This window comes from Trematomus bernacchii, unplaced genomic scaffold, assembly GCF_902827165.1.
Source record: "Trematomus bernacchii unplaced genomic scaffold, fTreBer1.1, whole genome shotgun sequence".
In the NCBI taxonomy this organism is placed as follows: domain Eukaryota; kingdom Metazoa; phylum Chordata; class Actinopteri; order Perciformes; family Nototheniidae; genus Trematomus; species Trematomus bernacchii.
Genome location: NW_022987614.1, coordinates 479,839 through 492,500, shown reverse-complemented (window position 1 = coordinate 492,500; position 12,662 = coordinate 479,839). Strand labels below are relative to the sequence as shown.

The 12,662-nt window shown below is 41.7% G+C and overlaps 1 protein-coding gene across 1 annotated transcript in view; it reads left to right on the top strand.

The window, feature by feature from the left end:
- Positions 1-12,662, top strand: part of LOC117483768 (partitioning defective 3 homolog) — a gene marked incomplete in the record, with an annotated part of 336,797 nt that overhangs the window by 190,550 nt on the left and 133,585 nt on the right. Inside the window, 2 exon segments of the mRNA XM_034132116.1 lie at positions 1,518-1,688; positions 8,127-8,280. Coding sequence (XP_033988007.1) covers positions 1,518-1,688; positions 8,127-8,280 — 325 coding nt within the window.

Below are 12,662 nucleotides of genomic sequence, written 5' to 3'. Positions count from 1 at the left end.
GTTGTCTCTACTTTAAGAGTCCTCTCCTGCTGATGTTCAGGTTGTATATCAGTGTGTAGTGTCTCTACTTTAAAGAGTCCTCTCCTGCTGATGTTCAGGTGTATATCAGTGTGTAGTGTCTCTACTTTAAAGAGTCCTCTCCTGCTGATGTTCAGGTGTATATCAGTATGTAGTGTCTCTACTTTAAAGAGTCCTCTCCTGCTGATGTTCAGGTGTATATCAGTATGTAGTGTCTCTACTTTAAAGAGTCCCTCTCCTGCTGATGTTCAGGTGTATATCAGTATGTAGTGTCTCTACTTTAAAGAGTCCTCTTCTGCTGATGTCCAGGTGTATATCAGTATGTAGTGTCTCTACTTTAAAGAGTCCTCTCCTGCTGATGTTCAGGTGTATATCAGTATGTAGTGTCTCTACTTTAAAGAGTCCTCTCCTGCTGATGTTCAGGTGTATATCAGTATGTAGTGTCTCTACTTTAAAGAGTCCTCTCCTGCTGATGTTCAGGTGTGTATCAGTATGTAGTGTCTCTACTTTAAAGAGTTCTCTCCTGCTGATGTTCAGGTGTATATCAGTATGTAGTGTCTCTACTCTAAAGAGTCCTCTCCTGCTGATGTTCAGGTGTATATCAGTATCTAGTGTCTCTACTTTAAAGAGTCCTCTCCTGCTGATGTTCAGGTGTATATCAGTATGTAGTGTCTCTACTTTAAAGAGTCCTCTCCTGCTGATGTTCAGGTGTATATCAGTATGTAGTGTCTCTACTTTAAAGAGTCCTCTCCCTGCTGATGTTCAGGTGTATATCAGTGTGTAGTGTCTCTACTTTAAAGAGTCCTCTCCTGCTGATGTTCAGGTGTATATCAGTGTGTAGTGTCTCTACTTTAAAGAGTCCTCTCATGCTGATGTTCAGGTGTATATCAGTATGTAGTGTCTCTACTTTAAAGAGTCCTCTCATGCTGATGTTCAGGTGTATATCAGTATGTAGTGTCTCTACTTTAAAGAGTCCTCTCCTCTGATGTTCAGGTGTATATCAGTGTGTAGTGTCTCTACTTTAAAGAGTGCCTCTCCTGCTGATGTTCAGGTGTATATCAGTATGTAATGTCTCTACTTTAAAGAGTCCTCTCCTGCTGATGTTCAGGTGTATATCAGTATGTAGTGTCTCTACTTTAAAGAGTCCTCTCCTGCTGATGTTCAGGTGTATATCAGTTATCTAGTGTCTCTACTTAAAGAGTCCTCTCCTGCTGATGTTCAGGTGTGGTTAGCTGGCCGGCTCTGTTGTGATTGGTCAACCCAATTTGAGATGTCCCGCCCCTTAGCCTATCACGTGCAATGTGTTGGAGCAGAGAGAAACTCCCACACACCAACTTTAGGATTTTTGCCTTTGCAGACCATTGACATGCACCCAAACCTCTATACTGTAACACACTACAGGAAACAGAAAACCCCCAAAGGCATAATAGGGTCTCGTCAAGAGTTGAAACACCAAAAAAATGCACTTTACTTATGAGTGATTTCTTGTGCACCAACAGGACGCGCGTCTTAGAGTGAACGACCAGCTGATTGCCGTCAACGGAGAGTCGCTATTGGCCAAAACCAACCAAGACGCCATGGAAACGCTGCGGAAATCCATGTCAACGGAGGGAAACAAACGCGGGACGATCCAGCTCATTGTGGCCAGACGAGTGGCCAAAAGAAACGAGGTGAGGAACAAACACAAGACAGATTGGATGGAGAAAGAGAGGTGTTGATATGTAAGCATTCGTCTTTTAGATCAATACGATACTCCATAATGCAGGTTAGATTATTTTACACTAATAAGACTTTCCACCCACCAATGAAACATTATGATGAAGCCTGCATTATTAAAGCTGCATCAATATATACTTCAGTTCAGGGTTCGAGTTATAAACTGAGCTCTATGGGGGTCTTTAAAACTAACGCGTGCTTGCACACACACACACACACACACACACACACACACACACACACACACACACACACACACACACACACACACACACAGCAGCAGCCCTCTACTTGCTACAACTTAAATATGAAAAGGTTCAACTATGCACACACACATCATCTCGGCTCGCGCAGCACGCTCACAGGCATAGATTGCGCAATAATGTATTGCGCACCTTGGAGGTGCAGTGCAGGCATATTGTCATTCAAGAGATGCGTAGTTCTTTTGGAAAACATGTTTTTCTTTTATCCTATTTACCTCGTTAACGTAATAATATTCATTACATTGACACATGCGTTATTTGTGATTACAATAATGGTTGTTGGTAATGTATTAGCGACCCCCACAGATGTATGATTTCACTGCGTCCGTGGGAGCTCAGACCCTCCTTAAGGGAGCTCAGCTCCCATTGGCTCCCACATAACTCGAACCCTGCTTCAGTTAACTGAACACACACAATGATAACTTATATTTCCGCATGGGCTATAATAACACACTATTAGTCCTTACTGCAGTAAATCGTTGACGTGTGTATAGTAAGAATGAATTATAAGCCCCATGAGTCAACCTCTACTAGCTCCTGCTACAGTACTTCATTTTGCCAAGACATATGCACGCACGCACGCACGCAATACTGGAGTCATGCAGTGATTGCTGGTATTAGATCAAACATTAAGACGGCTATGAATATTAAACCCATGTCGAATTGAATAATATAATAGCAAGTGATAAATAGTAATTGGATTGGTCAGCATGGTAATAATGTGGCACATATAACATTAATGACTGATTGTTTTATTTACCATGAGCACATGTGACCTTTTGCTTCACACGTTCACACCTCAGAGCTGCTGTTGACCCCCGAAACCAGTAAAGGCCCTGCATGGACATGTGGACATTATTTATTGAGTAAAGCAGAGATTGCTTTCATTCACAGTTTTAGTCAAGTTTGTTTTTTTCTGTAATCTTCAACACTTTGATAGGGAGGATATGGAGACTTTCAATATCATAGTCTATTCTTTGTTCAGTATATTGTGGTCTGGAAGTCAATGTTTTTTTTCTTATTCAGTTTTATTAGCCGCCTTTTAGCTTAGCCATGCTGACGTGAAGTCATGTGACCGTGCTGGAGTTCCTTTATAGCCCAACGTTAGCTTTGTACTACTTGCGTCTGCATTCATGCTCTAAATGTTAAAAAAAAGTGGTGTTAATATGTGGAGATTAGACTGCTGAACAAAACGTGAAAGTATCATAAATGTGTGTTTGCCACAGATATTACTTTTTTAGAAATATTCAGAAAGCCAATAGAAAAATCCCATTGGCTTTTTGTTGAAGGACCCCTTGCGATGCTAACTTCAGGGTCACCCTACACAAATCATTGCACCACTCTATTGCCATACTAGATCCACTTATTTAACTAAATAACTGTTTATAATTGAAATAGTTTGTCTAAGATACCCTTTAATATCAAAGTGGTTGTCATATTGATTGTGTTTTTCTGGTAAATCTGACACTGTTGTTCTGAAAAAAGACACTTTTGTAGATTTTGAGTTATTAGGCTAAAACCCTTCCCTGTGATAAATATTTAAAGCAACCCAAAGCGAAACTCTGGGAACACCCTGAAGAGCAGCGATGAATTGTTAAATAAAATAAAAAGTACGAATTCAGGTCAAAGTAGTTCACCCTCCCCTCCCTCGTCTGCTCACCTCCCTTCAGGCAGCTGGAGGAGAAGAGAAAAAACGGAGTACTAAGCTACACAACTTTTTCCTCCCCTCAATGTCATGTTTTTACATTCTCTGTGCACCTTGGCCTGTCGCCTGCTTGAAAGCCGAGGCTGAGTGCGTGAGCTGCTGTGAGTGTGTGCACGTGTAACGCCTCCGGCAAAGCTTGGCTTCCCCGCTCTCCTTTTCCAACCTGGTGTGTCAAAGTTTTTGATTTCCCCTCGGGCCCCTCTGGTAATTGAAAGCAGGGGCTAAGCCTGGAGGTGTGTTTGTGTGTACGAGTGTGTAGCGCTTGTTCATCCCGCTTATGCACGTCTGCGTTTTATTTTCAAGGATCTGTTCTGTGGCTCCGTTTGGAAACAGATACTTGGCCATGTCGAGGCACTGAGACCTTACTTTACACGCAGCATGGCAGGAATAAAGATTTGAGCGGCGGGAGTCGTGTCAATCTCTGCTTCACTCTCAGAGCCCGAGGCTTGGCCTGAGGCTGTCCAAGCACCTGGCTGTTTATAAGACATACTGTCCAAGGCACTTTGAGAGGTTGAAAACAACAATGTAACACACTCTCACTCAAAAACACTGCTCAGAGCTGATTAGGAAAGTCCCTTTTGTGTCATTCAGATTCTTAATATCTACGTTATACCCAGCTGTCCATCATATATTTGCTCAAATTAAATAATTACTGTGGGATGAAAGCGTCGAAATCGTCGTACCCGCTGACATATGGCGTCACGTCATCCTGTGTTTACTTTCCTCTCCATGTCTCCGTCCCCTGACAGCCGATCTCAAATCAATCCTTGCCTTTGCATAAATCTCAAGCCCTACTGAACCGAGCAGCTGATCGAGACCTTCCTGAAACTATGATCAAGCTGAATATGCGATGAGCCGTGGTGTGATTTGTCGATGCGCCCCTCAGTATGGCGGATCCCCTCAGCTGTTACCGAGACGTTTCACCTCGGCTCCTCAGCCGGGCCAATTCATTAAAACTCTCATTGAAAGTCAAGAGCGGCCGCATGCCAACAGTCACAGCACCATATGGCCACCTTTTAGAAATGAGTTTGGTTCGTGAGAGGGAGGATTTATTTGCATCTGTGTGTACGTTCGATTGGCTCTGTAAGATATAACCGTTTGATTGGTCCGGCATGATTGTTTTTCACCTGCAACCAATGACAACATATACATTACATTATATAGAATTCTGCATGAGAAGTTGGTGTGATCAGAAAGTTGTGTTTATCAGTGTGTGGGAGAGAAACTACTGTAGCACAAGGATTTTAGCTTTTGCAGACCAACATATATGTACAGTTGTATTAAACATACAATATCCACATTTCCATAATCAGCACTGAAGGCATGACCTTAGAGTTCTCTTTGATTCATGTTTTTTATAGATAAGTATACCCAAAACTATTAATTACAATTGCCTCCACAGCAGCAATGTAATACTTTTAACTGTAGCACCATCACCATTTTGAAACTTAACATTTGGCTCTGCGATATTGGTACTAATGGATATTCTATCAGTAATTAGTGGTTGTTTAAGAAGTCAACATATTTCTAGTGTAGAGATTAAAATGAGCAGAACTCCAGTCTGAACTCCATCGTCTGTAAACTGGACCTATTTGTTTACATCACAATCTATACGCCAGTGGTTATTACAGCACTTTTAGTGAGCTGAGAGCATCGCAGAGACCTTCTGCCACAATCCAATCCCGTCCCGGCCTCGTTACAGTAATTGATCGGGGTAATTTGGCTCCGGTATTGACTCCTGTGTGATAGTGTTATCGCTCGTTTTGCAATGCAGGCAATGGTTATCTTCACGGCAAGAGCGTTCATCGCCTTCAGTGATAAATGCATAGACCACAGCACGTCAATACAGTCAACTATCCAAAGGACACACAGTGGGGGTGTAGACACACACACACGCACACGCACACACACGCACACACACACACACACACACACACGCACACGCACACGCACACACACACATAAAAACAATACTGGCGTCCTGATGTGATTGCTGGTATTAGATAAAAAATTAAGACTCCTATGAATATCAAACACATGTCAAATTGAATAAAATATAATAGCAAGTGATACATAGTAATTGGATTGGTCAGACACACACACACACACACACACACACACACACACACTCACACTCAGTCACATACACACACATACACACACACACACACAGTCACAACACAGTCACACACAGTCACACACACAGTCACACACACACACACACCACACACACACACACACACACACACACACACACACACACACTCACACTCACACTCACACTCAGTCACATACACACACATACACACACACACACAGTCACACACACAGTCACACACACAGTCACACACACACACACACACACACACACACACACTCAGTCACACTCAGTCACACCCACAAACACACACACACACACAGTCACACACACAGTCACACACAGTCACACACAGTCACACACACACACACACACACACTACACATACACACACACACACACACACACACACACACACACACATTCTCCGACAGTGTGTGTGTGTGTGTGTGTGTGTGTGGGTGTGTGGGTGACAGGGCCAGCAAACGGTCCATTTGTCCAGCAAACAAGAAAGTGTCATCATGGGTCCTGGGGGGAAATGTCAAGATGCTAGCAAGCTAACAACCCCCCGCGGGGCAGAAGCTAGCTCGCTAACAGCCTGGGGTTTAACAGCCTATTGGAAATCCATGCCCATTCATCATGGTTATCACACAGCTAGCGTTAGCGTGGATAGCTGCTGTTAGCGGATGGCTATCAGAATCTAAATCAGATTCAGAACAATTTACATATCTCAGGGGAAATTGGGTTTGGGACATTTTATTTTGGAATAAAATAAAATCAAAAATACATAAATAAATAAATAAAAGTATTGTATTAGAACAAAATAATAAAGATATTTCTATAAACATTAAAATATCCAATAAAATATATTTTTAAAGGGATAAATGTAGAAGATTCTAAATGTATTTTTTTAATAACCATTGACATTTTCCCTGTTTTGACTTTGCAGTAACTGGAACAATATGAGGATAGCACAGAAATGAATCAATAATGAATATTTTACCCAGGATTATTCATAGGCTTATGCCTGCATGGACTTTACAAATGATTGAACTCGTCAAAATGTGCGACAGAATAACCCAAACACACACAGCCAAAGGAAGAATGGTCTTTTCCACGAACATGACTTTATCAGAATAACAATTGAGTAAATCCAAAAACATGTTCCCACGGGTCTTTGAAATCCTCAAAGGGTTATCCATTTGAAGGATAAAATCAAGGACTTACTAAACCCATGTCTATTTATAAAATAAAGGATTATGCAAGACCTTGATTTAACCCCATGTGTATTTAGGATATGAATAGGCATGGGTCGTTTAAGTGCAGAAAAATAAATTGAAGCTTTTTGTTTGGATTACTTTGAGCTTCTGTAAAAAAACATGTTAACCTGTATCTGTGTCTCAAACTCTGCCTGGTTGTTTCCTTGAATTTAAGGCCTGGATTGTTCTTGAAAAGTCCTTGAATTTGCTGCTTAACAAGGTGTGGAAAACCTGAATAATTATTCTAAGACTGTTAAACACCTGAACCTTTGAAACAACATTCATCTGTTTGCAACTTCATATTATTTATCTAATATATCATATTCCAATTACTTGTATATACTCTCTCCTTGCACTATTCTATTCTATTTTATTTGTATTTACTTGCACTATTTTATCGGTTTTATTGTGTTGCACTGTTGGAGGAGGAGCCTGTGACCTAAGATTTCCATTGACATATCTACACTGTAGCTACGTACACATGACAATAAAAGCCTTGAATATTAAAGGTCCCCTATTATACTGTTTTTCATCAATATATTACAGGTCTCAGATATATACAAAACATGTCTCTGAAGTGTTTGTCTGAAACACCAAACAGGTCATTGCAGCATTACCCATAATCCCCTCTGTTTCAGCCCTGTTTCCAAAGTGCTGATTCTCTGTCTGTTACTTCAGATGAAAATAAGGAGCCACTCCCCACGCCCCTCTGAGAGATATTTGGTTAAAAAGAACACTATGGTGCTCTAGGAGGAGATTCAGGTGATATGGTGGGGGGGGGGTTACCTTGGTTGCTGATTGGCTAATGGTTACACAAGCCAAAACATCGTTATGACATCATAAAGTGGCCAAAATCTGATCAGCTCATTTTCAGACAGGTTTTTATATAAATGGATCAGGACAAAAAGAGAGAGAATCTTTGTTCCTGAAACTTTCAGAATGTCTTTCCACAGAGGGGACACATGTTGATGTAGAAGAGACATGAAGAAGAGGGGACACATGTTGATGTAGAAGAGACATGAAGAAGTGGATTTTGCATTATAGGTTGACCTTTGATTTCTCCACAGGAGTCCCCGGGGAGCCCTCTGGGGGGCAGTCAGCAGACCATGAACTCCTCGCTGGACGACCACGAGCGCAGGATCTCTCACTCGCTGTACGGTGGCCTGGAGGGTCTGGACGACAACCTGATGCCCCGACAGGGCATGATGCCGCGCACTATAGGTGAGACTGAGTTACATAATCTGAATCAGAATACCGTTATTGGTCCCACAGAGGGGACCAATAACGGAAATAGCCAAAGACAGCTTTATGTTACTTAAGAAGCTTGCATAAAAAAATATTAAACCTACAACCTATGCTCTTGTGGTAATCCTCCAGGTGCTACTGCTATGAATATCATTGTTTGATATGTCTTCTGGTTGAGGTTTATGTGCATTCTCAGTTTAATGCCATGCTTTGTTTGAATAATGTTGTGTTTTGGGTATTGGTGTGAAATTAATTAGAATCAGAATTATTTGTATTATTTTTGTTCAGCAGGGAATTGGGTTCTGTGACAGTTGAATATTAAGATGTATAAATATATAGAATAAAGATTAAATGAATAAAACAATATAAAGTTGGGAATGTGCAACAGAAAGACAAAATAAAATAAATATATCTATTAAAATACAAGAAGTGTGTCCACACAAAAAAATTGTGAAAATCCGTAAAGATTCTCATAAATAGCAAACCTTAAAGTATGGTCCTATACAGCAGACACTTCTTCAGTTAGTGTGAGTTCCTGCTACATTTTATGGTCTAATCGTCAGGATCTGTCTCACAGAACATGTACTACCTTTATCATCTGATCCCACTCCCTGTCAAGACTCAGTGGAGCTTTAATGTCTCGGAAAATGTCAAGGAGAGAGAGACAGAGATGCAGACATTGACAATCTGTTGCTGCAGACGCTAGTTAGGGATATTTTATTGTAGGTGTTTCAATTCTGAGTTTTCTTTCATGTATATACGTTTTTCTGTAAGTGACTTGATGTGTCATTGCTCAAACCAGCTAAGAGTGTGTGTGTGTGTGTGTGTGTGTGTGTGTGTGTGTGTGTGTGTGTGTGTGGTGTGTGTGTGTGTGTGTGTGTGTGTGTGTGTGTGTGTGTGTGTGTGTGTGTGTGTGGTGTGTGTGTGTGTGTGTGTGTGTGTTGTGTGTGTGTGTGTGTGTGTGTGTGTGTGTGTGTGTTGTGTGTGTGTGTGTGGTGTGTGTGTGTGTGTGTGTGTGGGTGTGTTGTGTGTGTGTGTGTGTGTGTGTGTGTGTGTGTGTGTGACCTAAATCTGATTACATAGTCACGTGTGGGGACTGGCTTCCCTTAAGGGGAATCATTAATTTTAGGGTGAAGACTTGGTTAAGGTTAGGATAAGTCTCCAGGAAATGCATGTAATGCCGCATTTCCACTACACGGTCGGCCACGCTCGGTACGGCTCGGTACGGCTTGGCCGCGTTGGGCCTTAACAGGGCCGACTCACTTCATGCTGCGCTTCCATTACAGTTTAAGAACTGGGGTAGTTACTATAGTAACGCAGTGTAGGCGGAGCCGTGACGTCATCTTCAATGAGAACTCCAGAAAACACAACACAGCCGTTAGCTGTGAGCACTCAGAGCTCACAGCTCCTTATATATGTTCAGAAACTCGACAAAAGTTAAACAAGTACACACCACAGACTGCCTGTGTCATGGTGAATACAGTCGCTGCTTTATTTATGTCTGTATAGGCCGTTGTTGTGAGTGTGGACGGTCGGGGCATATACTGAGTTAGCTTAGCCAATCTCCATCTAGAAAACACGCATTTTAAAAGGTTTTTCGCCTGCCGTCTGTCTGCAGACTTGACAACGCATTAATTCATGGTTTTTACTAACCGGTATCAGTATGTTGTTACTTCGGCATCATTTTGAAACGTGTATTACAATTAAATCATGGTCAAATATGTCCATCTTGTTGTAGTTGGAGCCCTCTTGCCAGCGCTCCTCTCTCTAGTTTAGCATACTCAGCCCGACTCAGCCCTGTTTGTTGGCCCCGATAGAACCACAATTTTGTCGGGCCAGAAAAGAGGTGAAAAAAGTGGCCCCGGGCCGTGCCGGGCCGTAACTAGGCCTAGTGGAAGCGCAACCAAAAACGGGTACGGCACGACACGGCACGCTTAAAGCGAGCTCCGCGCTGTAGTGGAACTGCGCCATTAGTCAATGTAATGTCCCCTGAAGTTTGTTTGTTTGTTTGTAGCCTTTATTTATCCAGGTTAAAAAATCCCATTGAGATCAACGATCTCTTTTTCAAGGGAGACCTGCGGTACATTAGTTACACATAAAAACAAACAGAAAACAAAAGGACATCACAACATAATTACAGGGGTATACATTAGCAACCTATTTACATTTACAGGTATCCAATAACATTTCATCCAGCCGTGCTTTAAAACGATGCAAGGGAATCAAAATGCTCAGTTTCAATATTTTTTGCATGGTGTTCCAAGCTAGAGGAGCAGCGCACATAAAAGCTTTAGTACCTAAAACAGTCCTAGCACTTGGCACATGTAATAAAAACACATCCTGTGATCTCAGGCAATAGCTACTTGCCACTCTCCGTGAGATCAAGGAGCAGATATAAGAAGGTAGTTTACCCAGCATGGCTTTGTAGATGAACATGTACCAATGACTGAGCCTCCGTACAGTAAGTGAAGGCAGACCTGCCTTGGCATACAGGGTACAGTGATGAGTAAGTACTTTACAGTTTGTAACAAATCTCAGAGCACTTTGATAGGCGGCATCTAACCTTTCCAGGCAATGGGCAGGTGCATTCATGTAGATCAAATCACCATAGTCCAGCACAGGTAAAAAGGTCACAGTGACTAGCCTTTTCCTGGCTTCAAAAGAGAAACAGGACTTGTTTCTGAAAAAGAAACCGAGTCTAACCCTCAGCTTTTTAAGCAGATTAGTGACGTGAAGTTTAAAAGTAAGACAATCATCAAGCCAGATACCAAGGTATTTATAATAGCTAACCACTTGGAGTACTTGTCCTTGCATAGTCACAATATCCAAAGCAGTCTCTGGAGTCTTTTTAGCTTTTGAAAAGAGCATTACTTTGGTTTTCTCAACATTTAAAAGAAGCTTTAGTTCAGAGAGCTGAGTCTGAATAATGTTAAAAACAGCCTGTAATTTAACAACCGCCTCCTTAATGGAGGGACCTGCACAATACATAACGGTATCATCCGCATAAAAATGCAAAGTAGCTTCATCCACATTTTCACCTAAACTATTGATGTAGATGGAGAATAAAAGTGGACCTAAAACAGAACCTTGAGGAACACCATTAGCAATGTTCAACCACTCAGAAGACAGCCCATCAAAGTGAACACATTGGGACCTTTCAGAGAGGTAGTTCACAAACCACCCCACTGCATGGCTGGATATGCCAATACTGAGTAGCCTCTGCTTTAAGATGCGATGATCGACGGTATCAAACGCTTTGGAAAGGTCAATAAATAGAGCTGCACAACTCTGCTTTTTATCTAAAATACTCGCCACATCATTCACCACTTTCATTGTGGCAGTGATGGTGCTATGTTGCTTTCTGAAGCCTGACTGATGTTTAGACAGGATGTCATTTGTACATAAAAACACCTTTACCTGCTCACTCACTAGGCGTTCAAGAACCTTAGCCAGAACTGATAATTTAGAGATGGGCCTATAGTTATTTAAAATAGTTGCCTCCCCTCCTTTCAGCAAAGGCAGGACATAAGCTGACTTCCACAGTTTTGGAATTGTGTTTGTGCTGAGGGAGAGGTTAAAAAGAGTAGTGAGAGGTGGAGCAATAAAATCTGCAGCTATCTTTAAAAAGAAAGGTTCTACGTTGTCCGGGCCGGCCGGTTTCTTAGGATCTAACTTGGTTAAAGCTTCATGAACAACATTTACAGTAAAAGGAGTAAAACTGAAAGGGTTTTCCAGACCACATTGTTCAGAGTCACCGACTGTGGTGTTCACAGAAGCAGAGTTAGTCACAGAATCAAACATAGAACCGCAGGACACAAAATGCTCATTAAAACAATTTAACATAGTGGCCCTGTCCGATATAGAGCCAGATGCTGTGGTAATGCACGGAGGTAGCTCATTTCGGATCTCACCGGTGGATAGCGATTTTATGGCTTTCCAAAATTTCCTAGGATTATTTAGGTTTTCTGTAGTAACTGACAAATAGTACTTCGACTTAGCACTTTTGACCTGTGAAGTGAAGCTACTTCTTAGCTTAGAAGTAATGTATACATGATATGTGTGTGTGTGTGTGAGAGAGATTAGCAAGCATATTTGAATGGTGTGAGAGCTTTGCATGCATCTGTGCAGGATTGCGTGTGTGTATGTGTAGCACTTGAATGATTGATGGACGGTCGGTGAAGTTGCATAACGTCAAAGAAAGGCTTCTGTTCACCAGCTGGTGGAGCAGATCAGATGTGGTCAATTCAAGAAAATACGTACATACCCAAACACACTTTCACCTTTAGAAATCTGCAGTGTTTTCTTTGCATTGATAATAAGAGTAATGGGTAAACGCTGCCATAGTCGCTGTGTTAATC